Source organism: Juglans microcarpa x Juglans regia, chromosome 1S, assembly GCF_004785595.1.
Source record: "Juglans microcarpa x Juglans regia isolate MS1-56 chromosome 1S, Jm3101_v1.0, whole genome shotgun sequence".
NCBI classification, from domain to species: domain Eukaryota; kingdom Viridiplantae; phylum Streptophyta; class Magnoliopsida; order Fagales; family Juglandaceae; genus Juglans; species Juglans microcarpa x Juglans regia.
Genome location: NC_054595.1, coordinates 4513068 through 4540438, shown reverse-complemented (window position 1 = coordinate 4540438; position 27371 = coordinate 4513068). Strand labels below are relative to the sequence as shown.

Below are 27371 nucleotides of genomic sequence, written 5' to 3'. Positions count from 1 at the left end.
TTTCTCTATCCTTTCCTTGGTCATAGTGTTGCTCTGATACCAAATGATGTGTCCTAAATATAAAAATGCCGATTGGATAGTGAAACTACTGAATAACACTCCAATTGGGGCTGGAGAAAGACCACATTACAATTCAGGATTTTTCACATACCCTGCACGTTACTTTCGTAGCCCTTTATATAGAAACAAAGTCATAAACACCTTTAATGCATACACAAACAATTTAACTGTCTGCTAACTGCTACTGCACTTACCCTGTGGACGTATGAACCAACACCTTATCTACAAGACTGCTACTTCTCCATCTACAATATTCATTATTCAACATGCTGCTACTTCTTCATAACTGCTGCTAGCTCATGGGCTTCGCAATACTTTGGATTGGGTTTGTGAGTCCTCTTAGGCCCCCATCGTTTGAAGTGTAGAGCAAAGTCTTTGCATCCTGGTTTAAAAGGGTTTTGTTTGGTCCTGTTTGTTCAGTCTGAACTTCAAGGGTAGGAAAGAGACTTGTAAGGGTTTTATTTTTCTTTTAAAATAGCTGTCTTTACCCTTTGCTTGCTTGTTTGAAAACGTTGTGATAGGAGAACAATGCAAGCCTTTTCTTTATGTTTTTTTTTTTTTTTTTTGTTGAAAAATAGAACATGAAAACCCTCAACTTTCTGAAGTTTCCTGGTGCGATTCTGTTAGATGAGCAAAATTCTCTCTTCTCGACTTCGTAGTAATTACTAATTACTATTATGACGTTTGTATTTATTTTCAGAATTGCATAGATTTTGTGTGAAATATCTTCTGCAACAAATTTTCACTGAAACTGAATGACTTTTGTTTTTTTCCTGAATATTTTTCACGTGTAGTTTGAGATGTGATTAATCTGAAGTTCCCAGTTGCTGCCAGAAAACTATAGAATCTGCCTGGCACAAAGTTATTCCAACTATGTTGCTGCAGTTTTTGAACATTTCTAGTAATCTCATTGCAAATGTTAAAAGTTGAGTTGCAATGGAGGCTTTGCAGCAGAAGTATTAAAAATATACTTGCTGATGAGCTGAAATTGGAGTGGAGATAATGGCGACTGACATGCAGAAATTGATTGGTACGAGTGAAGAAGATGATGATGAGGAGATGGATATGGATGTGAAAGAAGAGGACGATGATGAAGAAAATGGAGAGAAGCATGCTGCACCAGTGATGGTAGGGGTTGGTGGGATGGTGACTGGTAGTAGTAATAACCAGTTTCAACACCACAACCAGCAAACTCAAGACCAAGTGGGCACCCCAGGTGGAGGCACTCGGAGGTGTAGGCCACTGGAAGAGAAAGAGAGAACCAAGCTAAGAGAGAGGCATAGGAGAGCGATTACTGCAAGGATCTTGGCTGGGCTACGGAGGCATGGCAACTATAATCTTAGAGTCAGGGCTGATATCAATGATGTAATTGCAGCTTTGGCAAGGGAAGCTGGATGGGTTGTTCTTCCGGATGGAACCACCTTTCCTTCAAGATCTCAGGTACTTATCCCTCAAGAAAAAGTTCTCTCTCTCTCTCTCTCTCTCTCCTCAACATTGTACAGATTGGAGTTGTATTTTATGTAATGAGAGAGACAGAACAATGATAAGGCTGAGGTTTGTTAAAATGACCTTTTTTTCCTTGTTGTATTCGTGCGCACTTGTTACCCTATTTGGCCATATCTTATGTATGTGGTTTTCAGAATGTAGCTTTTTAATTGGGTGGTCAATTCTTTTGATATTAGAACCTTGCTAGACTAGTTCTAGTATTAAGTATATGGGTAGAATACCCAAACCTTCCCTGCATTTAGGTAAAGTTATGCTGATATCCATTATATATTTTTAAAAAAATTTTATGCCAGTGGCCTTTGGCCTGTGTGGCGCCAGCCCCAGTTTCTCACTGGGAAAACCAGGGTTAGAAACCCCACCCTGTTGCCTTGCAAAAAAAAAAGGGATGTGAATCTGCACTTCAGTTCATGTCAAAAGATTCTGGCAACAAAAAGTATAGATTGTTGATCTCATCCTCGTAAGTTTTGACTATAAAAAGTTAGGGAAAATCACACTTTACCCTCTTAAACAATCATTCATTTTGCAATATGATCGCTAAGCTACCCAAGTTGTCATTTGCACCCAAGTTTGAAACATAACTTGTAATTCGGCTCTCGTAAAGATTTGGATGTTAAAATAGATGAAAAATATATGTCACGGCACTATCTTAACAGTTAAGTCTTCATCCAAAAATTTAAGACTGTACTTCATTTTTGAAGAATAAAAAAATAAAATAAAATATAGCATGATCTGGTAGAAAGTGTAGAAACTTATTAATGAAATAGTTTTACATCTTACATTATTTTAGTAGTTCATTAAACATGATCTATCAGTAACCCCTAGGGGTGTAAACAAGTGGTAAGGACCTTGGTCTTACTAAGTATGCTCCAGATCTAAGGTTTGAACCTTTGGGTGCAAACAATTTCTAGGGGCCACGTCCCATTGGTGAAATGTCGATGATTTACCTGATCCATGTGATGAGGACACGTTACACCGGTCCAGGATTTAGCCAGGTTAAAGACATGTTGTGTTTGCATGGTCTCTGGGATTTCTCATCATAAAAAAAACAATAATCTATCAGTGGCGGATTGACTGAAATTACGCTTTATGTAAATATAAGAGTGCTAAATATGAAAAGAAAAATATTAGAACCCAAAGGAGATTGAAGTATTTCATCATTGACATTTTTAATCATGAGATTCTCTTAAGAAAAATGCTAAATTTACTTAAAAAAAACTTACAAAAAACTTACTTCTCCACATGTCAGTTATTGATATGTTGAAAATCATAAAATTTGAATATCAAAAGAAAACTAACAAAATGAGTCTTGTAAGTAAAAGTGTAAATAAAACTATAAGTACATGTAGCACTACTCTTCTTTTAATATTAGAAAAAAAAGATTATGACCTATAAGAAAAACATTATTCTTTACCATAAGGTTATGTTACATTTGACTTTCTCCCATTAATTTACATTTGATGAAATAAGGTGTTATGAACCGTTTACTTATCCTCTGTTCTTAGATCTACAGTAAATAATTTTCCTGCTTAATATACTTGGTGAGGTTCAACTCCTGCATTTCTGTGATCCTCATTTCTAACAAATTCCAGAAAACCTCAAAACTGGGAATGTTTTCTCCTCTACTTTGACAGGGCTCAAGGCCTGTCGGTGGTGCTGCTGCTGTGGTGACTTCATCCCCTTCCCAAATGGTGTCACAACACTCTCCATCTGCTTCCGTTAGAGGAGTCGCTTCTGGTTACCAGTCCTCGGTAGAGTACAACACAGGTCGTATGAAAGGTGTTTATATTCCAAGCTCATCACCTTATGATCTATCTTCCAGTGCTCGATCTCATACTTCATCCCTGGTGGGAGATGCGGGAGAACCAATTGAAAATCATCCTCTTATTGGTGGCTCCATTAACAGCATTGATGACAAGCAGGTACTAGGTCTAAGTTGCTTAGGGTTATATAATATGAGATACTCATCTATCAGTGTGCCATTGTATTTTCCATGAAAAGAAAAATATTGTGTCTCAAAACTTGAACATGATGTTTTGTGCTACTCTTTAATTAAAGATCATGTCCAAGGAAACTAATATATTGCACTTGCACATTCTCTCATCCAGCAAGACGCAGCAATACAACCTGTAATTTGATCAGATTGTATCATCTCCTCTGTTTGCATAATGCACCAAACCTCGAGCACAGGAAACATCTACCCTTTCATGGAAAGATCATGCATATATCTTGTATTCAGCATGACCTTCCAATATTTCTAATAATTGTGGCATGAAAATAGTGGTTGATTTGTGCCCCTGTGCAAGAGGAATGAGGAGTACATGGCTCATTTTTACCCTATTTTGGGATTGTCAATGCACTGTTGAGTGACTTTTTCATATGGGTGGGTTTGGCTTGGGTCATACCAGAAGTATAATTGACCTTTTTAACTCTTGGAGAAAGCTAGCTGGCATCCCACAAATCGTAATGGTATGGAAAATGGTCCCTACTTGTCTCATTGTGTATTTCAAAGGAAAGGAATGATAGATGTTTTTGAGAATTGTGAATGGATGGTGAAGTAGTTCAAAACTTTCTTCTTCAACATTCTCTCCTTCGGACACTATCGACTTTAACTGGCTTAACTTTCATGCTTTTCTCATATCTTTTTCTCCTTGTGTATTTGTATACTTCTTGTGTACTTGGATTGCTCCTTTTAATAAAGTCTTATTAGTTATAAGAAGACGCTAGCTCATGCTCGTAATAATATCTCAAGAAGGTAACATTTATTCACACTCTTGATGATTTGTTGAATCTGACATAAAATGGTTCTTTTAGACATGTACCTTTCCTCTTTTTTTTTTTTTTTTTTTTTTTTTTTTTTTTTTTTCCCTTATTTCTCAAGTTTTTAAACATTCTTCTATTCTTTTTATAGATTGTTGACCTACCCTCGAAGTTACTTGAACGTAATTTTGCTGGAACCACTCGCGTTCCTGTTTATGTGATGCTACCAGTAAGTTGTTTATTCCGATTCCTACTCTGTTACTGTAGATCAGGTGTTGATTTATCTGTCCTTCAACACCTTACATTTCTACTCCATGTACATGGTACATACATTACTCTCGAATAAAAAATAACTGCTAAATACATGTTTGAGTGCTTCTGTCAGTTCTGTAATTGTGCCTCACGTTGTTGATGCAGCTGGGTGTCATTAATATGAAGTGTGAGCTGGTTGATCCAGATGATCTCCTAAAGGAGCTAAGGGTGTTGAAATCGATTAATATTGATGGTGTTGTGGTTGATTGCTGGTGGGGCATAGTAGAGGCACATTCTCCTCGGGAGTATAACTGGAGTGGTTACAAGAGACTCTTTCAGATGGTGCGTGAGCTTAAGCTTAAGTTACAGGTGAGTCATACACCTATTAAAACTGTTCTCAGGTGTGTCATTAGTGCAGTGTGATATGGTGGCGTACACGCAATGGGGGACAGTGCTGAGTGTTTAGATTGATATGGTGCTGATGTTGCTTGTGTTTTTGAGCTGACTGGACTAAGGTTATGGAGTGTTGTTATCACTATTTTGTTAAACAGTTACAGATTTATACCTGAGACGCAATTAATGTTTGTCACTTCTTTGTACTCGAATTTGTTAATTCTTCTGAATATTCATTCCACTGCTAAATCTCAAGTGTCTGATTGATTCAGGTCGTGATGTCATTTCATGAATGTGGGGGCAATGTTGGTGATGATGTTTGTATTCCATTGCCACATTGGGTGGCAGAAATTGGTCGAAGCAATCCCGACATATTTTTCACTGATAAAGAGGGAAGACGCAATCCTGAATGTCTCTCATGGGGAATAGACAAGGAACGGGTTTTAAGGGGTCGAACTGCAATTGAGGTACTACATTCTTTAAATTTTAAAATTGCTTGATTGTCTTTTAGTTAGGGTTGAGCGAAAATCCGATCCAAATCTGACTTTGTCGGAGTCGGAGTCGGATATTTTCTTAATTTTTCAAGAGTTGGAGTTGAAGGTGTCGCTGGACCGATTCCGATATTGTACATATGTTATAAAAATATTTATTTATTTATATATTTATCATTTATACTGGTATATTTATATAGCTATATAACTAGAACTTATATAGTTAAATTCGATAATATACTAGTATGAGCTAATTATTATAAAATAATATACTTATACTATAATATAAATAAACTAATAATAGTTTAGTATATATATGTAAACATCATAGTATTACTACTATGCATAATCAAGTATAGAAATAAGTTAGACACTAATATTGAAATAAGCCTAGTATAATAAGTTAATAACACAATACTAATTTGCTGAAGTATAATAATAACATGTAATTAAACACTAGAAAGTCTAGTATATGATTAAGTTAGAAATAAGTTAGACATTAGTATAATAACATGTAATTAGACACTATAGTATAAGTCTTGTATAGAAATAAATTAGACACTAGTATAAAAATAACTAAAGTCTGGTATAATAAGTTAATAACACATAATACTAATTTACTAAAGTATAATAACATGTAATTAGACACTAGAAATAAGTTTAGTGTAGAAATAAGTTATAAATAAGTTAGACACTAGTATAGAAATAAGTCTAATATAATAAGTTGATAACACATAATACTATAGAATAATAACATGTAATTAGACACTAGAAATAATATGTAATACTATAGTATGATAACATATAATTAGACAATATAGTATAAGTCTAGTATAAAAATAAGTTAGATATTAGTATAGAAGTAAATTAGCAGTGAATGATTTAGTTTTAGTTTTTAATTTTTGGAAAATCTAAAATTTGAAAGCCCACAAAAAATTCTTTTTTAAAAATGGGCTAAATATGAAGCTAAAAAAAAAGCCCAAATCCAACTCTGCTCCAAAGTCGGAGTCGGAGCCAGATTTAGGGGAATCCGACTCCGACTATGTCGGTGCTCACCCCTACTTCTAATGTATGACCAGTGTGAAACTTGGCTAATGACTTTAAACATTAAATTATGTTTCATATAATTTGAAAGCAAATGTTTCCATCCTTAATCTTGGTTTTTTCTTTTGGGGAAGTAAGAAAGTAAAAGACGGGGACATACCAGAAAACACAAGGCTAAGGAAACCAAAACATAGGACGTAAGTTCCCATGAAGATCTTTTGAATTAGTAGGTGACCATCTTTCGAATACGTAATATAAGTTTTATTAATGTTCATAAAAAGAAAGTACACTGGTTCGACATAAGCTCCTAGTTAATAAAGAGAAAAGAGCCAGAAAATTCTGGAAAATTGGACTAGAAAGTAGTGGAAACTAAAATATTTTGTCATTCATTGTTTGGGTGTTGGAAGGGCCTTCAGGGTAATATACATGTTGCTGTGGTTTGGAAAATGATTCCTCATTGTATTATGTGGTGCCTTTGGACGGAGAGGAATGGTAGGTGTTTTGAAGACCAGGACCATTCTTTGGATGAGCAGAAAAGATTCTTTTTCGACGCTCTTTTTCTTGGGCTTCAGTTATTGATTGTAATGAGGATAGTTTCCACAGTTTGCTTGTATCCATTTCTAGTCTCTAGATGATGCTAGGTTATACCGCGGATACTTCCTATGTACTTGGGCTATGCCTCTTTCCTTTTAATAAAATTTTCTTACTCAGAAAAAAAAAATGTTGTCATTCAAGTGCCAGGCTCATTGAAGCCAAAGATGCTTTGGAGTTCTCTTTCACCTTCTTTAATATCCAAACCATAGCTCTGATACAATCTTGGCACTTTTCCTCAAAGGAAAGTCGAAGAAAACAGTGTGGGAATTACTTTTCGCCATGAGTTATAATCTCAAGCATAGAAGATTTATTGGTTTATTCTTTGGTAAATGGTGTAGGTTTACTTTGATTACATGAGAAGCTTTCGGGTAGAATTCAATGAGTTCTTTGAGGATGGCATCATTTCCATAATTGAAGTTGGACTTGGACCATGTGGGGAGCTACGTTACCCATCTTTTCCTGTAAAGCATGGTTGGAGATATCCTGGTATTGGTGAATTCCAGGTACCTCTTGGGTGATTCTCTTTGTATATTTTAAGAGATATGTCTGCCATGTTTGCGGCATTAGCTGGTACATATTCACAAGTTGCTCTTATATATGTCCCGTGTACTTGCCTTCGCCCATTTTAATAAAATTCTTATTTACTGATTAAAAAAAAAAACATATTCACAAGTTGCTCTCTTCACTGTTTGGCACATGCATGGTTTTTTCCCCTAGCCAGATGGCATCCCAAGATTTGTTTGAGATTTGTTGCATCTTCCCTGTTATTGGTCTTTTTGTTTGATTAATAATGATCTTTTGTTACTAATAAAAAATTAAGATTTTTGTTTGGTTAGCAATGATCATAATAGTGGTGATTGTAATGCTGATAGTAATGAAAGATGGCTTACTACATATAAAAAGATGGAATAAAATATGACTTAACCAGTCAAGTCTAACCTAGAGCAGGTTAGTAGTTTTCCTGGATTACATAATATACACGGTTCTGACTGGAGGGCTTGTGCATCCTGAGTTTACTCCCCAAGGATGGATTCAAAGGGTCCTGCCTTGGTGAGGTTCCACATCATCAAAAATTAAAAAAAGGCTTAAAGTTACTATTACTTAAAATCTTGCAGTGCAATGTAAATGATCATAGTTTGAGAAATATCTTTTTCCAGGTGGCATCGGTTTTCTTAAAATTAAATGTTATTTTCTTGTACTTATAAAAAAGAAATTTTCTTCTGAAAAAAAAAATCATATTTACTGTTCAGCTAGGTTTCTTTATAGATAGATGGAGCTCCAGACAGGAAGTTGTTTTAAAACATGTTATAAATGTTTATTTTAATGGGCTGCCCTTTTAGTCGAGGAAATGAGCTTATTTCCAAAGTATTGTAGTCATGGGTGCAGAATAAGAAATTTGCGATTGAATATGATAACCATATAATTCACTGTTTGATATTCATCTCAACTCATTGCCACCATTATCTCTTTAGAGAATTCATGTTTTTAGTTCTTGAGTAGTGTCATAATTTTTCCCTTATTTTCTAGTGCTATGATAGGTACCTGTTGAGAAGCCTGAAGAGGGCAGCAGAAGCTAGGGGACACTCGTTATGGGCAAGAGGACCAGATAATGCTGGTTCCTATAATTCCAGGCCTCATGAAACTGGTTTCTTTTGTGATGGAGGTGATTATGATGGCTACTACGGAAGGTTCTTCCTCAAATGGTATTCTCAGGTTTTGGTTGATCATGGTGATCGTGTACTTCACCTGGCAAAGTTAGCTTTTGAGGGGACCTGTATTGCTGCAAAGGTGAGTTACCTTTCTGAAGTCTGCTTATTTTACAGGAAGATGCCTTTTTTTAGTCATTAAGATCAAACAGTGCATTTAAAATTTTCTGTGTGTGATATTTATTGGGTTTTGGTAATTGTTTCACTTTCATGAAAGTAAGCATTCTAAAAGTGAAAATGCTATGCACATTCATTTTTCATATATTGGGTCTTGGTAGTTTCGTTCATTATGGCTTAATTCAGTAAGTTCTTTTGAATCCTGATGTTTTGAACTTTGAATGCAGTTACTAGTAATGGGTTAATTCAGTTTTTTACCATATTTTAATTGCTGAGCAGCTACCGAGCATTCACTGGTGGTACAAGACATCCAGTCATGCTGCTGAATTAACTGCTGGGTTCTATAATTCTTGCAATCGTGATGGTTATGCTGCAATTGCAGCTATGCTCAAGAAACGTGGAGCTGCTTTAAACTTCACATTTCCTTTAGTACAAATGTTAGACCGTCATGAGGACCTCTTGGAGGCATTGGCTGATCCTGAGGGCTTAGTTTGGCAAGTAAGCATAAAATATTCGAAAATATTGTTGAGCTTTGTTATTTTCTTAATTTAAGCTTGCAATTATGTTGGGGAAAGCCAGAATATTTTAAGACAGCTTGTGTGTCTGTCTCTTCTGGTATATTTGGAGAATTATTTTGTAAATGGTCGCTTAGATTCAACCGTGCTGATTTGTTATTGGAGTTTTTTGGCAATCAGCATCCTAATTGTCTATTTCAGGTGCTGAATGCTGCCTGGGATGTTTGCATACCAGTTGCAAGTGAGAATGCACTTCCTTGTCTTGACAGAGTTGGTTATAACAAGATATTAGATTATGGGAAGTCTACGAATGATCTAGATGGGAGGCATTTTTTGTCCTTTACCTACCTTAGACTTAGTCCACTTCTTATGGAACAACAAAACTTTGTGGAATTTGAAGGGTTTGTCAAGAGAATGCACGGTAAAAGCACTTGAGACACTCTTCTTTCAAATATTGACAGTTTCAATTATTGAGGTTTTATTTGTTTCACTTTTCTTTTGAGCACCCATTTGATAGGGAGGGAATCAGTCCTTGTGTCTGCCTTTGTCCTGGAATAGAGATTTACGTCAGTACAGATTTTAACCAAACCAATCTACATGTTCCTCTTGAATTGAGATCATATAAGGTGTAATGAAGAAGCCAAAATGCTGGACATATAAAACTGGCTATATTGGGTATCAAGCACTTACTGAACCAGTTCAACTTATTCGAAAACAAGTGAACAACTGTTTGGCTTTTTAATTCCTGTAGGAATTTTTGGATGATCTAAATAATTTTTTTTTAATTTTTTTTTAAGTCAGGATGATCTACACAATTAGTAATTGTTTATGGAAGATAAAGCATGTCTTCATGAGCTGCTAGGTATGGTGGTATTTAGGTTAATTATGAAGGCGTTGAATCCATAAGTCATCATTGATTAAATAGATGAATTAGAATCGTTTCACATAATTGAGGCCACCACTCTATAACATTCTGAATGCAGTCGTGAGTCGGAATTGTAACTGGGTTTGTCTCATCTTCACTGCAGGGGAGGCAGTTCATGATCTCCAGGCATAGTGGGATGGAAGAAGCAGCCTCACCAGAACGTGTATTATTTATCTCCCCCACAAAAACTTTGGGTTACTGTATTGCAGATTAGGAGAATATTATTCGTAGTTGCTATTATCTATAACAGGTAATTGACAACTAGGCTGGGCTAATTTTTTAGTCAAACAAAACAGAGCAAAGCCAAGATGTAAAAGTAATCTATACTGTTCTTTTTTTTTTTTTTTCCTTTTTTGGCCAAGATTTAAAACTAATCTATACCTAGATGTAACACAATCCCTTGTGAATGCATCATGCAGAATCTTCATTAGATCATTGAGTTGTGCTATCTAACATAGCTTATGTTTATTAACCTGAGTATATATATTCAATATATCATTATCTGGCAGATACTGTTGATGCTTTTTCAGGTCCACTTGAGTTGGATTTCATTTGCAGTTTTGTTAGAGCTGACAAAATGCTGGTCGAGGTCGAGCTTTTGAAGGCAAGCCTGAAAAATGTGACATAGTAAGTCGCTTAATTAGTATTTAAAAAAAAAAAACTAAAAATACACAATGCATAGTACGGGCATGGCATGGTAACTTGGATTTGAAGCATTTCTCTTTGTTTAAACCACCATGGAGGGAGAAGCTGTGTAACGACCCAACTTTTTCCGCATATCCAATGTCTTTCTCAGTTTATTTTTGGATGTTTCTTTACTTACTGAAATACTATTCCTTTTCTATGAGAAATAAATATTGTGCATTGGATAGGTGGCTTTAGACCAACGTGAGCAGGACCACCTGAAATGAGGAGTCGGTGCATCTCCTAGTGGACTATTCGGAAGCCCAAAAGGACCAATGAGAGCCAAAAAGTATAATTCACCGATAAAGAGGAAAAGGAAAATACAAACTCTGTTGGGTTCCCAATGTAGGAGGAGGTAGTAAGTATGTAGGGAAAACAAAATATACCCATAATTGAATAATAACTTAAAATAATAAGTAGCGAATTTCAACATAGAGAAGAGAGTAACGGTGTAAGCCGGTTGGTCTAGACCGGAGAAACCAACTGGACTGACCACTTTGGTCTGGACCGGACCGAAGTTGGGACCGGTCGGTCTCAGTCCAAGAAATTTTAAAGTTTCGATTTTCGGTCTGGTCTTGGGGTGGGGTTTTCTCGGACTAGACCGGATCAGACCGACCGAATAAAAAAAATGTTTTTAATTTTAAAAATATTTTTTATATATTATTTTATATAATAATTGTATAATTAATCATGCAATTTTCATCTAATCTATTACAATTAACAATATAAAATTTTAAATATGCAAGTACAAATTAATATTCTATTAATTAACCTATAATCATTAACTAATTATTGACATCTATATCTATGATCTAATTAAAGTTATTAGATAAATTTCTTGTTACAATATCTAAGTAACTAAGTTGTAAGTAAATATTGGCAGCTCTAGAAGGGGTGAATTTCATGGTGCTTCATCAATATAGGGAAGGGAATAATGCAGCTGATTTTCTTGCTAGAGAGGGTGAAATGGGCAAGAACGTGATTTATGAAGAGCGGTCTTCGCTACCTCGTCTTTTTAAGGGGATTCTTTGCTTGGATAGGTGGGGTCTCCTTTCCTTTCGTACATAGGCATACTCGAGTTTGTTTTTTGGTTTGGAGCTTAGGCTTGTTTTAGAGTGTTTTGTTTTGTTCTAACAGCTAGTTGAGACGTGTTGTGTTAGGCGAGTTTTGTCCCCTTTTTGCTTATTTGGGTGGTAGTTGTCGGTCACGTTGCCTTTAGGTTTGTTATGTTATCACGGTATTCTTCCGTCATAAGTGAGGGGTATTTTCAATAAACTTGGGTCGGGACCTCGTCTCGAGTGGTTAATGACTATTATTTTTTTTAAAAAAAAGGTTGTAAATAAATATAAAGCAATTACAAATATTATTGTAAATTGTAATTAACTAATATATAATAAGATATATCAATTAACTAACCTATCACCAATTCACCATTAATATTATTTAATATATTATTTTTATATAATAATTATATAAGAATGATGTAATTTTCATCTAATTTATCATTATTGACCATATAAAATAATATATGTTATCAATTAATAATAAATTATAAATCATATGATAGTTTATGTCATTATATGTATATAGTTAATGCATCATACAGTCATACATATTCTACTATTTACACTTAATTAAAGTAATTAGGTAATTTTTTTTTTTAAATACCCAAGTTGCAAGCAAGCATGAATAATATGTGTATAATGAAATTATTTGATATTCATTAACCATATATATAATGTATGACATTATTAATAATTATGCATACCAAAGAGTAAAGTCTAAGTTAGTAAATGGTAACTATCAATATCATAAATATAATTATAGTTAAATAATCTTTTAATGAGTTAGTTACATAATACATATTAATAATTCACTTAATTTTAATTTTACTAATTTAAACAATTTTTTAGTAATTTATTTGAAAAAAAATAAAAAATAATTAGGCTAGACCGACCGGATCGGACCGATGGATCGGACCGATAGCTACCGGTCCGGTCCGGTTTCTATGGATGTTCGGTTCGGTTTGGTCTAGGAAAATGACGGATCGAATCCGAACAAGACCAACCAATTTACACCCTTAGAAGAGACGCAGTAGGTAGGAAATGAGAACACTGTATTTTCTTTTCTAGTTTTTTTTTATAAGTAAGAAAGACACTTTTATTCGTCGAATGAAATAGACAAATCCATGTATATAGGAAGTATACAAAAGAAACACCTAATTACATTCTAGAAGCATAAAACAAAATCAAAAACAAAAACTCATGAGCAGACCTTCCATTAAGTACAATAGCAGAAAACCATTGAAGCAAGGAGAACACAAACAATTTCAGATTTCCTCTACAATGCGCTCCTTATTGTTAAAGCGCCGATCATTCCTTTGCAACAAAATACATCACATAATATACAAAGGAATCATCTTACATGCAACTAGCTGCCACTTGAGGACAACTATGAAGCCTATTCTAACATGTAAGTAAATCCACTACTTTCTTAAGCATTACCCAAACTAGCCCAGCTTTACAAAGTACACCATCCCGTAAAGCCTTAGTCACCTCACAATGTAGAACTAAATGATCCATTGATTCACCATATTTCTTACACATGAACCACCACTCCATAACAATCAAGCCACACTTCCTCAAATTATCAATCGTCAAAATACTTCCAAACGATACTGTCCAAATAAAAAAAGCAACTTTAAAAAGCACATGAGCCCTCCAAAATACTCTTCCACGGAAAAGAAATGCGATGCTATTTTGCGTGGTATTTTGTCAATATTTATTATTTGGGCATTGTGAATTTCTCGGTGTAAGGCTAGAATGGAATGTGGTGTTGCCTCTTGGAAGCAAATTACTTTAGTGATTGTGTTTCAGATCCAGATTTTTTTTTTCAAAACAAATGAAGTTGTCTCCATGTTCCAGTTTTGATCAAGATTTGTTAAGAAGTATTAGTTGTCCTATCATTCCTGGCCGAATGTCGAAGGTGAGAGCTTTTCTTGGCAACCTCATCCTTTGGGTGGCTGGAAATTAAATATTGATGGTTGCTCACTTAGAAACCCAGGTATGTCAGGGGGTGGTGTGATTAGGACTGATAAAGGGATTTTTTTTTTTTTTTTGCGGGATTTGCTCATCATTATAATGTACAATTGAACATTATCGCAAAATTTTTTTCCTTAAGGGATAGTCTTTGGTTGTGTAAGGAGTTGGGTCTATCGGGTTTGTGTGTTGAAACTGATTCTTTAATGGTTGTTTCTTGGTTTCAACGTGGGGAATGTTCTCATTGGTATCTATGGGATTTTTGGGAAAAGGTGATTGATCTCCTAAAAGAAGTTGATAATCAGATCTATCATATTTATAGAGAATGGAACATGGTTGCGGATTTCTTTGCAAAGGAAGGTGCCTGGAATTCTTGTCTTAATCTTGGTGTTGGAAGTTTTCTCCCGACTAGACTAAGAGGCTTGCTGCATATTGACAAATGGTCCTTGCCTTATTTACGGTTTCGGTAATTTGTAATTTTTTGGTGGATTGGTTCATTCGTTATTGGTTAGTCATTGTTTCCTTTGTTAGTTTTGTGGGTTTGCTAAATATTTTTTATATATTGTAACCACGGTATTCCTCCACCACAAGTGAGGGATTTTCAATGAAGTTTTGGAGGTTCCGTCCTCCTTCCAATAATAAAAAAAAATGTCAATACCTTATAATATGACCGAATCGAAAATGTTTTACTCCTCGTATGCTTTCACAACATTTTATCCCTCCCATTTGCTCCAATATCCAGAGAATACAAAAACCCAAAAAAATCCGCAATCTTATCAAGTTCCCAATCCTGAACACCTTTAATAAAACAAATATCCCATTGCACATCTCCATTAGAACGAATTATCAAATATGAAACTGATGCCTACTGATTAGCAACAATTCGAAAAATAGCCAGAAAAATTATAAAAAGAGCACAGTCACCACACCAAACATCAAACCAAAAATGAATCATTGAACCCTCTCCAACATCAAACTTAATATGTTTAACAAAATCCTCCCACCCCTTTCTAATAAATTTCCAAAGACACACACCATAAGTCCCCTTAATCTCCTTAGAACACCTAACCCCCTAATCACTCCTATATTTCCGATCAATAACCTCCCTCTACATCCATTTTCCCAACAAAGCCTAATTAAACTACTCAAATTTCGAACCCCCAAACCTCCATTAACAATAGGACAACAAACTCTATTCTAGCTCACAAGATGAAATTTATTTTCTTCTCCCTTTCCACCCCACTGAAAGGATCGAAATAACTTCTCAACCCGCTTTGCCACACCTATAGGTAATGAGAATAAAGAAAGAAAATAAGTCAGAAGGTTGGAAATGATGCCTTTAATTAGAGTGATTCTACCCCTTTTTGATAAATATAGTTACTTCCAACTCGCCAATCTTTTCTCAGTCTTCTCTACAATCCCATCCCAAATATTCATAGCCTTGAAAGATGCTCCCAATGGAAGACCAAGATATTTTATAGGAAGAGAAGCAACTTTACAACCCAAAAGTTCCGCCAAGCAATTGACATTTTGCACATCCCCCATCGGAACCATCTCCGACTTTCCTAAATTCACTTTAAGGCCCGAGACAGCTTCAAAACATAATAACAAAACCCTTAAAGCTTGAATCTACTCACGATCAGCATCACAAAAGATAATAGTGTCATCTGTAAATAGTAAATAGGAAATTGAGATAGTTCCATTATTAACATTTCCCATTGAAAAACGGGAAAGAAAATCCCCCTATAGCAACCTCCACCATACAACTCAACACCGTCATAATGATAACAAAAGAAAAGGAGATAACAGATCCCCCTATCTCAAACCCCTCAAGCTCTGAAAAAAGCCACAAGGATTTCCATTGACGAACACTAAAAACCTAGTAGTCAATACACAGTGTCTAATCCACCCATACCACCTATCCCTGAAACTACATCTCTTGAGCATGTAGAAAAGGAAATCCCAACTCACATGATTGTACGCTTTTTCCAGATCAAGCTTACAAAGAACTCTCTAGGCACCCTCCCTCAGCTGACTATCTAAGCATTCATTAGTAATCAACACTGAATCAAGTATTTGCCAACCCTGAACAAAAGCATTTTTGGGCTTAGAAATAATCTTATCCATCACCGTACTCATGCGATTTGCGTTAAACCTTAGAGATTATCTTGTAGATCACACTTACCAGGCTGATGGGGCGGAAATCCCTCAACTTAGAGGCTTCGGAGATCTTAGGAATGAGGGCAATAAAGGCGGCATTAAGACACTTCTCAAACTTGTGAAAAGAATAAAAATTTTGAAAAATCTGAATCAAATCTTCTTTCATAATGGAGTAACTCAATAGAATTATTACGCCTATGTGAGTTGGCCATTTTATGAAAAACTTTAGTGCACTTGTCCCCCTCTTTTAACTAAAGGACCCTCGATTTTTGCCTCCAAGATATTTCTTCCATCAATAATGTCTTCTCAAGCTCGGACACCACTTCTTTCTTCCTTAACAAAGACTCATCATTCATAGCCTCATTCTCCTCCCTAACCTCCAAATCATGCAACTCCTCCTAAAGAGAATTTTTCTGCAAATCTATATTCCCAAAAATTTCACTATTCCACTTCTTTAAATCAGCCTTCAAAGTATTAAGTTTACCTGCCAGTGTAAAACTAGGAGTTCTCATGAACTGATAAGAAGATCACTGACTCCTCACCTTATCAACAAATCCATCAGCTTCAAGCCACATGTTTTCAAACTTAAAATAACACCTACCCCAATGTATACCACCACAATCGAGTAGGATGGAAAAGTGATCAGAGCAAACATTAGGCAATCACTTTTGACATAACTCCGAGTAATGAGTCTCCCAAGATGGAGAGACTAGAAATCTATCCAGTCTTGACCACCTTCTACTATTGAACTAAGTAAATACTCCCCCAACCAGGGGAAGATCCAAAAGATCCAGGTCAAAAATCAGCTTCGAAAAGTCCTCCATAACCAAAGACAAAGTAGATACTCCCGCCCTCTCACTTGAAAACCAAATTATGTTGAAGTCCCCACACATATACCAAGGCAAACCCCACAAATAATACAAACCCACTAATTCCTCCCATAAGAAACTTCTATCATTATCCACATTTGGCCCATAAACTCCCGCAAAAGCCCAGTTTCACCCATCCTCAATATTTTTAAAAGAACATGCCACAGAAAAATTCTCAATACTTTTATCCACTAACTCTACCATTATTTTGTCTCAAATCAACAAAACACCTCCTGAATCTCCCAAAGAAGTAGAATAATTCCAACCCACAAAAGAACATCCCCACAAACTACGAATAATACTTCTATAAATAAAACTCAGCTTTGTTTCTTGAAAGCATATGATATCAATTTTCCAACTACGAATGAGAGATCTGATGCCAAGACGCTTATCAATATCATTGATCCCTCTTACATTCCAAGGGAGGTCTTAGGCTTAATGTGATGTATAAACGTCCTCCCTTTCAATCTATCTCTCCCCACACTTCCATCTTTATTATCGTAGTTAATAGAGCATTTTTAACTGTTTTAACTTCATGTTCTTCTTTGTAGCTGACTTCAAGGTTGTAAACTGTCCAGCTTCAATTGCAACAAGAAGAGTCTTAAATTGCTCTTCATATCCTTCACAAGATATCCCCACGCAAGCCTATAATTCCTCCACTTTTTTTAAAACCCAATCCGAAGCTAATCTGGTTGAGGACTAAGGCAAAAGAGTACGTAAAGGAATCGAACTGCCCATCTCTTCCTCAACACAATCTCCCTCAATTAACGCCATCTATAAATTAGTTTCCATTGACACATCTTCAGAAGAACTAACCACCTGCAAACCACCAAAAATCTTCTCAAATGAAACTCCATAATCTCTGTTAATCTCTTCAACCAACACTTGTTGCCGAATCCCCTCAACTGCAGAATCTGCATCAACAAACTTGGGATCGGTTCCATCAGATGAACACCATTAACCAAAAGGTCTAAAGAGATTAACGGATTAAAGATCCCTCCATTTGACACTTCACAGTCGTCGTATCTTTCAACAATCTCGCCATCTCTACTGTCATCAACGGAATCAAGTCCACCAAACCACTAGAAAGGTTGTCAGTGACCGTTAAACATTTTTGCACCAGATCTAGAACCATCGACTCAAAAATTGGCTTCGGTAGGGAGGAGAAAGAAGTCGTGGCCGATATTTTTGATACTGAAATATCTATACGACCATTTACCCTCCACACTCGTTTTTGGCTTTTATCCAAACCCAGCCCACCATTTCTTTTTTTCCCTTCAAATCTTCAGCTCCCTTATAGCCCACGCCAGAGTCCGGCCTAGTCCCCTTCGCACTGTTCAGCTTATCCACAGATTCATTATAAAAATCTCTAGGTCCGAGAGGCCCATGCCCATGCCCACGCCCAACTCAACCTACTTCAGTATAAACTCAACTTTATTCTTCATATCCAATAACACTTCATGCATGGCCTTAAACGACAACTCCTCCCCTTTCCCTGACAACTCCTTCTTGGAGAACTGAGCATCCCCCTTAGGAATACGAATCGCCTATTGCTTTAACTTCGAATATAGCTGCACCAACTTCCCACCAGCCCCCCCCCCCCCAACACCCCCACGCACCTCCCTACTAACCTCCATCCTCGGCGGCGAGTACATCAGTATTTCCACAAAAGAGCCCTTTCGTCCCGCTTCCACCTGAGAAGAAGAAGCTACCTTCTCCTGAGCTCTGTTCTTCTCAACCGAAATAGAGGAACACAAAATTGGCTCTCTCAGATTTTCTCCCAAACCTCCTCCATCCCTCACCCTTCAACCCTTTTGGCACCGCAATCAGCCCGAGCCTCTTCTCATGCCCAATTTCTGACAACGTAAAAAACCAACCATATCTATTATGACACCTCTACACCACCAACACCTGATTCCCTTTTCTGCGAGTTCTAAAGAACTCAGAAGATCCAGTTTATGCACCACAAGCTCCCATCGCCGATGCCAACTAATCCATCGCTACAACATCAATGGAAATAAATTTAATGACCCTACAACTGCTTTCCATGATTCTCCACCACTGATCATTTTCATGTTTCAACTCAAATATCTTTTGATCAATGAGAAACTTCCGGCACGACCCCATCAAAATGACCAGAACCACACCTAATAACAAGAACTAACAAATAGGAAAAATAAAAGAAACAAATTGACTCTAAAATAGATTAAAGATTAATCCCAGCAAGAAGCACCAAGAAGGGAAGACGAAAGGAACCCAGTCATTATAAAAATTAGCATGGTGTCTAGTAAACTCTCTCCTTGTTTTCTTTTTCTAAATTTTTACCTTCCCATTTATACACTGTAGTTTGTGCATGTTAAATTGTTGTAACATTGCGGAAGATATATAGACTCATTCCCTTTATATGTTCCCTTGCTGCAACAGCAGTCGATTGCCAAACTTTTGACAGTCAAGGTCATATCAGAAAGGGGACTAAAAGAATTGTGGCCTAAAGGACATTAAAGATTGAAATTCTCATTTGCATTTTGTTCAGAGCTGGACATTACATTCATGCGCAGCCTTTCATGCCCTTCGCAGATATCCTCCTATTGAACTCGGACATAATCATGCACCCCAACAAAGGATGCTTGATATGAATCAAAGAATGACTTAATTTTGTTGTCTATGTTACAATGTGAAATTCCTTCGATCATCTATTGCATCTTGAACACCATGTCACCAGACTCATTCACGTCAAACAGACGCTCAACAAATCCGTCCCAACTTTCCTTCCTTTTCTTGGAGGATAATGATGAGATTCCCTTGCTTGATCTGCTGGAGTGCTCACCTTCCATTTCCTGAAATGTTCCATATGCAGAAGGGGAGTATGCCTGAGGGATATCCAATAAAATGGCCCTCCGAAGGGCAGCCATGTATTCCTGGCTATGTTCTCGTGCAAGAGACTCTTGTCGTTCCATCCTCTGCTTTGGCGGAATCTCCATAATCTTATCTTTCTCTAGCATTAACTGAATTCAACAGAAATAATGTTTCAAAACCACAGCAAACTACAAGTGGTATTTAGAAATTCTCTCAACTGTAAAGAGATGGGATTAACATTTATTAGAGAGTTTAATTTTAGATAATGAGGAGAATTTTGAAATACTGGAAAGGGATTCGATTATTTTAACTTGAACTAGCTGGAATATATAGATTCATATCAAATTTAGCAGAGCAGCATAATCTATCTTAAGATTTTGGACAAGGTGTACACAAGCTTGTGACAGTGATTTGATTTTTTTTTTTTTTTTTTTTTTTTTATAGGTGACGATTTGAAAAGTAAACATAAATAAAAAACCAGCAAAAGCCAAATAGATTTATCAAATGATAACAAAAGGAAAGCATTAGAGATAATATTGAAAAGGCAAATAGAATAAATTTCTTGCAGGTAGTTGTCCACATGCATCCTATCTAATGGCTAACCTTTCATGTCTAAGGTGTGGATGTAGGACCTAACTCCTTAAGCATAGTTATCATCCAAACCAAGGAGGGGAAAAAAGGTGTGGTGGTATCGATTGTCACATAATGTGAACAAGAGCGGCTAATTAAACACAAAGTGATAGAATCATATACTTTCGAGACTCTTCGTTATAAATATACGTCTTTCATTTTGGCCAAATGACTCAAGAAATTTCCATCATATGGTCAAATAGAAACGCCAGTGGGTGCTGAAAACTGTGGTATTAAAGTTGTCTCCAGGGCTAAATCCTATTGCCTAGTAACTTACGTTAAGAGCCCTTTGTGATTCCCTCTCTATCCAAATGATAGCATGGTCGGAAGCTGCATTGCAAGAAATAACCATGTGCTCAAACCTCCCATCCACGGGTACTGCAGTCCTCACAACTGGTGGAAATCTTCCTAACCTGCAACAGGGAAAAGAAAATGTAAATGAAGCCAAGCTAGTGCCACAGTTTAACTAATCCCACCTTAAAAGTCCATAGTTTAACTAACCCCACCTTAAAAGTGTGGACATGAGATAGACGGCATTTAACTAATGAAATTTGTTGATCTTATGTGCATTGATCTGACATCATTTCATAACTGCCCTTAAAACAGGTTTAAGATACCACGATCTCCAAATTAGTACAAGAAGCATTTATTAGATTACAAATATCCTTTCCCATGCAGTCATTTCTCAACATTTTTTCCATTTTGGTGATTCTGACATTATTGTCTCTTCTTTCAATTAACTCATTATCTCTCGACTCATAGGGAATGAGTGTAGATGGCCCATAACTTTACTTCATGACTAGTTGGTCCTCAGAGGCTCTATTTGAGCTCTGTGTTTACAGCCATGAATCCATAATAATTCCAGCATCAGTGCTCGGCATTGGTTTTGCAACAATCCAAGAAAAGTTCAGGCCACATATGGGTCTATGCTAAAAAAGGGGAAAGAACTTCCCCCTTTTAAGCAATGTGGGATTTCATTCACCACCTCTTACACTCAATCTGGGATATTACAATCTCCCCCTCTTAAATCCTTAATGTCCTTGTCAAGCCATTCCGCAATATGCTAATTTTCAAGGTCCATGAATATAATCCTACTATAGATTGTTATCAGAAGCATGAATTTTAGTTATTTATCATGTTTTTGTTTGAAAATCTGTTTAAAGGATATAATAATTGATTTAATTATAATGCAACAATGTGCAGGAGGTTCAATTTCACTTGTTAGGGTCATAAAAGAGTGTGTCTCAGCCCCTATGGAAATTCTGCATCGAAGTTACCACTCATAGAGGCTGCTGTAGGGCTTTCCAAGGAAACCACATGAAGTCTTTTAAGACCATGGCTTTTAAGCCCATGATGAGAGTCATCTTTCAATGAATCAAGTGGTGAATGTGCAGGACCAATCTAAGAAGTGTAGTAAATCAAGCACCCATCAGACAGCTGGTTGACAGCATGCAAACACATACTAAGCAGCGTTGGATGAGGTCTCAAAGTACACTTTTGGAGCAGAGACCACACCTAATCTTAAAGCCTTAGAATGCACATGAGGCCTGCAGCAGGCTGCCATCTTCGATTTTGTTGTGAAGACAAACCACACAAGCTTCAAAATCTATGCTGGAATTTCTAGATGAAGTGCCCCTACCATTTTGTTCAGGAGCTGAGTTAAAGGAATAGCTACAGCAAGTCCTTAGGTTTAGAATAAAAACCTGCTAAGCCTAATGGATGGCTTAATGACCATGGAAAGGATGAAAGCCGAGCAAGGTTTAGAGGTTGGCACACTAAAGGGCATGAAAACATATCATATTGTACGTATGGTACGTCGATCATCAGTGGGATTGAGTGATCATCCATGAAAAGAGTTTGTATTTCAAAGAAAACATTAGTATTAAGCAAAGATCCGGATTTGTCCTACTGTAAAGGCATGCGTAGCAAGTTCAAACATTGGAAACATGTATGCAATGAATAATTTGAGTGACTGTGAGTGTTTCTCTAGGTTGCTAAAGAAAAATTGTTACTGTGCAAGCTAAGGAAACAAGGTAAGTAAATATGATCATAACCTTCTTTTCTTCGAACTGTCAATGCAATGATTTGCACAAAAATGTTTTCAAGGATTTTAGCATAATGTACCCTTTCTTGTCAGCCCTCCTTATGCATCCAAAGCTATATACATACATATATACATGCAATATAACGAGTTTGAATACAAATGATTTTATGTGCATGCTTCCGCCTTGTGATATGTAATAAAAATTAATAAATACCTTATGAAACTTGATGAAAGAAAAGGAAAAGGAAGCGAATATATGAATGCATGTAGGTTTTAAAAATGTTTTCCTGGCATTATGACTGATGTGCAATGGTACCGAGGCTAAAGGGCGGGGTAGCTATATTGTATGGTCCAGCAGGAATGGCTCAACTAAGTGCACCTAGTTTATTGAGTGATGTCCATATCCTAGATGCGGTTTCACTTGTGGTCACGGGAACCTAAATGGGACCCTTGAGATTGCTAATCCTTATCTACTGGGCATAAAAAGTAATGTTAGATATAGTCTTAAGGTGTGCAAGCCCCACACAGTACCTTTGAAAAAGAAGTGGGTCCACCATGAAAATGTGAGTTTTTTCATGTGGATTCCAACTTCCAGGTGTTAATGCAAGGCTTGCACATCTTAGGACTGTACAATTCATTTTGCTTTTTGTTTTTAAGTTTTAAATGTCCCAAGTGTTGATGATAAAGATGAGTTGGCAAGCCAAAACTAGTATTGGAGACCATGACTTAGTCAAGCTACAACAAGTGTTCAACATAGTTGTTTAGCTTTGATTTATGATGATGTCAAGGGCATTTTGTTAGGTTCAGTTTATAGGGTTTTAAATAAATTCTCACCAGTATTATAATTTATGGATCTCTTTTACGTGGCACTGATAATATTTGTAACAACCCAAATAATTTTTTTTTTTTTTTTAAATAATTAGGAAAGGACTTCTTTTGATTGATTGAGGGAAAGTGAAGCACGGCCTTCCATTCATTCATTGAAGGGTGAGAAGAGTACTACAATATCCTATTGGTTGCTTTATGTCCAGAGGGGTTTTATTTAAGTTAGACTGATAAAAAAAAAAAATAAAGGGCAGTTGGTGCCCCTTGGAAATTTGGAGTCATTATAAAGGGCAAGAACTTCTCTCTCCCAGGCAATGAGAGATCTCATTCATCACTTCCTAAACTCAATCTGGATTAATACAGGTTCACAGACCCTTGATGACTAGAGCAGAGGAGTAGAAGCTCATGAAAGTGATTGTCAAGTGGCATAGGTCACCTTTAGTGAAGCAGTGAAGCCAAGTCCATACTCAGCTTACTAGATTACCCCACCCACTCCAAAAGAATTAGAGAGAGAGAGAGAGAGAGGGATGCTCCCGCGGGGGGGGGGGGGGGGGGGGGGGGGGGGGGGGGGGGGGGGGGGGGGGGGGGCATGCACAAAGAGTGCCAGCAAACCGTGGCAATCTTCCAGGAGAATGTTTCCTGCATGTACCAAATTGGCAACACACCTAGATAAACAAAGCAGCCAGATATGCAATCTAACCAACAGTCACTGATCTCTTCTACTACGACTATTAAAAAAAAACTTCTACTCTTCCTCAGTTGCTCCTATATACTCACTACATCAGCTATGAGTTTGCTGGTCTTCAGTAAAGGACATGCAAACATCAAGTCAGTGCCTCTTTTTAATTGAGGAAATGTTTGGGCATATAATTCTCAATACTTAACCCTATTATACCTTAAGGGCTTCCGCTCAACAATATGGTAAAGACGACCGGGTGCATAGAGCCGCCTTGGATCTTTAAGCATCTTCTCCTCCAGTGTGCATGTATCCTTCAGGCACATTAGGCACAGTAAACATGGCAAACTGTCAGAATGAAAAAAATGCAACTTAGAATCTCATCTGGACAGTGCACTCTGAATTGTAAAAGAGAATAAGATTAGCAACTGACTAAAGTCATGGTTATGAAAGCATTCCTTTCTTGTATCAATTGTTCTTGCATCCCTCAAGAAGCCTGCCCAGCCCTTGTTCAGAAAAATAAAGAGGGGCACATCTTTGAACTCCCTCTCTTTCCACCACCCCCCCCCCCCCCCTCACACACCGCAAAACGAAGAAGGGGAAGAAAAAGTAAAGGTTCACAATGATTAAAAGGTTGAAAGAAACTTACTTTTGAAAACACTTAGGTCATGCATGCTAGGAACTACCAAATGAAAGAAAGGTAAACTATGACATACTACTCCTTACCAGATAAGTGACTTAAATACATCTTCCAGGGCAGAGGTGGTCCGAGGTAAGAAATCATCCTGCGTCATTAAGATAACTCGTATTAAAAATTTTAGCACAAACAGTCGGCCATAGACAGAAAGAACATTGGTATAAATCATAATATATTACTGGAAAAGAAAGTAATCTTTTAATGACATTTAAACCCCTTAAGCAACTCATCCATCTTGCCTTTGCAAATCTATTGCCTCTATGAAGACTAGTCATCAAATTAATAACTTGTGCTTTTCAAGATGTTCTGCTCTTCTAATTTTTCACCCCATCACATGATGGCCATCTCTAAAAAATTAGTTATAAAATTAGGAAGTTTTGAATGTGTTATTCCATGATGCTTCTGTAGCTTAATACAACTAATTTTTCTTTATACCATAAGGAAGTTGACAATACATATTTCTAAAATTATTCTTATGAATAAGAATATAAAAAATATTACCAAATACATGTTGACTAAACTATAATATGAAGACAATGCATGCAACTTATCTTGGTTCACCGAGAAAATGACACTTCTATTCTAACATAACCAAGTAAAAATGAACTAAACTATGGATGAAAAAGCACAAATATCTAAAATGGAACGAAATGTGATGATGATACCTGGAGTACAACAGAATTGATAATATCAGCATATCTGACAGCCAAATTTAGTGACATACACCGAGGAGGAGCTACAGCATAGCATCTGATCCTCTTTCTCTCAATGTTCCCTAATTTTCCATGATTCTGAACTACCACCATTGTCAACAGTGCAACCACCCCTGCTCCTAGAGAATGACCAGTAAATGTCAAGGTATAATTCGGGTTCCTCTCAACCAATTCCCTCAAAACCTCACACTCTGCATCGAAAACCCACCCTGCTGCCTTTAACAGCCCATTGTGGACATACCCACCACCAAATTTAGTCTGCCCCAATTTGTTATCAAGTAAAACTGTATAATCACTTTCCTTAGCTAAATTGAGTCCCCTAACAGCTAGAACTATATCAGCCTTATCGTGATCAAGGTAAATCATATAAGGAGTAACATGGCCTACAGTTTCTTCATAATCTTTACGTACGACTACCCACTCGGGATTAATTCCATAACCTCCAGGAGGAGCCCAAAGCGGGCTAAGAATATCATCTTCATAGCCAGCTAAGATTAAGCGACAAAGGTGAGGCACAGGCTCAAATTCTTCAACTGTAGCTACGCCCCAGTTTTCACTTTCATGGCCAGCGGTATAGAGGCATTTCTGCCACACCCAGCGAGCACAGGCCAGACAGTATACGCCCTCAAGGATGGGAAGGCCACAGGCAATTGACATAGACACCTATATAGCAAGCACGTTAACAGATATTAAGGAACATGACTCCAAAAGTACATAATGTTTGAATAAATCATGCATAAGTTAAGTCTAAATATCAGGTTCTTGAAATGTTAAACTAACATGGAGAAAGCAACAGTATTTGAAAATTGAGTGAGAAGTATCCAGGATCAATGTGAACGCACCTAAATTTACCAAACATATATTATGTTAAAAGTTGAAGAAACTAAATATATGAACCAGCATGGAGAGTGATAGATGGATCCTATAGTTGAGGACAATTGAGCAACGAAAAACTTGAGCCTTCATCTCTCTTTCTTTGCTATGACAGAAAAACTTAGGCTTGGTACAGGTGGAAGTGATAGAAATAGATGATTCCGAGGGCAAAATACTTCTTTTCGAGATGAAAGATGAGCTGATAATAACAGCACACTAAACACTGCATGGAGGATTTAAGGTATCAAGCAAAGATACAGATATATGAAACCCAAAGTGCATGTACCACCTAATACAACACCGAACATTTGAAGCCATTTGTGGGAATTTGTAACGTGCGCGGAAGTGAATTTCAGCTAAAGAATACAACTTTAACCAGCACTGATCAAACCCATTAGTGGAAATTTAAAACTGATGGACACTCAGGTTCTGAAATTTCAAACAAAGACTCAGATTTATGGTCTTAAGCGATCTAGAACAGCATCTGAAGCAGCACACCGGGCATAATTACTTGGACCATTACGATACATTACAAAACAATGACATAGAAGCACTATGCTGCACTTTTTTCTTAAGAGATTTGGAAAATCACTAGAAACGAACAAAGGTTTTGGTGGCGGTTCAAACGGGCAAAGTTAGATTCCTTAGAGATGCTTGCGATAGGGGCTTGTTCGATGGAATTCAGCTGAAGACTAATTAACAATACTATATATATAAATAAATAAGAAAAAGAGGAAATAGAAAGGAAGAGAGGAAGAGAGGGACTGGAAGAAGATTGAAATCGAAAGAGAGATGAGGAGGATAGAGTTTTCAAGTTATGCAGTACCTGCAAGTCAAACCCATTTCCTCTTCGGTTGGCTTCAAGAATCTACCTTCTTGCTATAATCATTGGTAGGTGTAATCGTATAGCTTTCTTCCTGCCAATTGGTAGGTGTAACATTATTTT

At 36.8% G+C, this 27371-nt stretch overlaps 2 protein-coding genes across 8 annotated transcripts in view; one reads left to right on the top strand and one right to left on the bottom strand.

The window, feature by feature from the left end:
- LOC121245830 (beta-amylase 7) overlaps positions 1-10795 on the top strand; it is a 13140-nt gene extending 2345 nt beyond the window's left edge. For all 3 annotated transcript variants that reach the window (XM_041143703.1, XM_041143705.1, XM_041143704.1), the window contains 10 exons: positions 855-1500; positions 3198-3485; positions 4475-4552; positions 4741-4944; positions 5241-5435; positions 7436-7600; positions 8625-8885; positions 9200-9418; positions 9637-9856; positions 10464-10795. In XM_041143703.1, the coding sequence (XP_040999637.1) occupies positions 1063-1500; positions 3198-3485; positions 4475-4552; positions 4741-4944; positions 5241-5435; positions 7436-7600; positions 8625-8885; positions 9200-9418; positions 9637-9856; positions 10464-10492 (2097 nt within the window). In that variant the 5' untranslated portion in view covers positions 855-1062 and the 3' untranslated portion in view covers positions 10493-10795. The remainder of the gene's footprint in view (positions 1-854; positions 1501-3197; positions 3486-4474; positions 4553-4740; positions 4945-5240; positions 5436-7435; positions 7601-8624; positions 8886-9199; positions 9419-9636; positions 9857-10463) is intronic.
- LOC121245831 lies at positions 10789-27371 on the bottom strand. Of its 5 annotated transcripts, none has more exons than XM_041143709.1 (6): positions 27252-27371; positions 25505-26215; positions 24869-24927; positions 24362-24490; positions 20875-21010; positions 19585-20116 (listed from the first exon to the last, which is right to left on the bottom strand). In XM_041143709.1, exons 2-6 carry the CDS (start codon positions 26207-26209, stop codon positions 19805-19807), a joined length of 1341 nt encoding a protein of 446 aa, XP_040999643.1. In that variant the 5' UTR covers positions 26210-26215; positions 27252-27371; the 3' UTR covers positions 19585-19804. The 5 variants fall into 5 exon arrangements, with proteins under 5 accessions (XP_040999644.1, XP_040999643.1, XP_040999642.1 ...); XM_041143708.1 differs by lacking the exon at positions 27252-27371 and adding an exon at positions 26715-27223; XM_041143706.1 differs by lacking the exon at positions 27252-27371 and adding an exon at positions 27029-27223.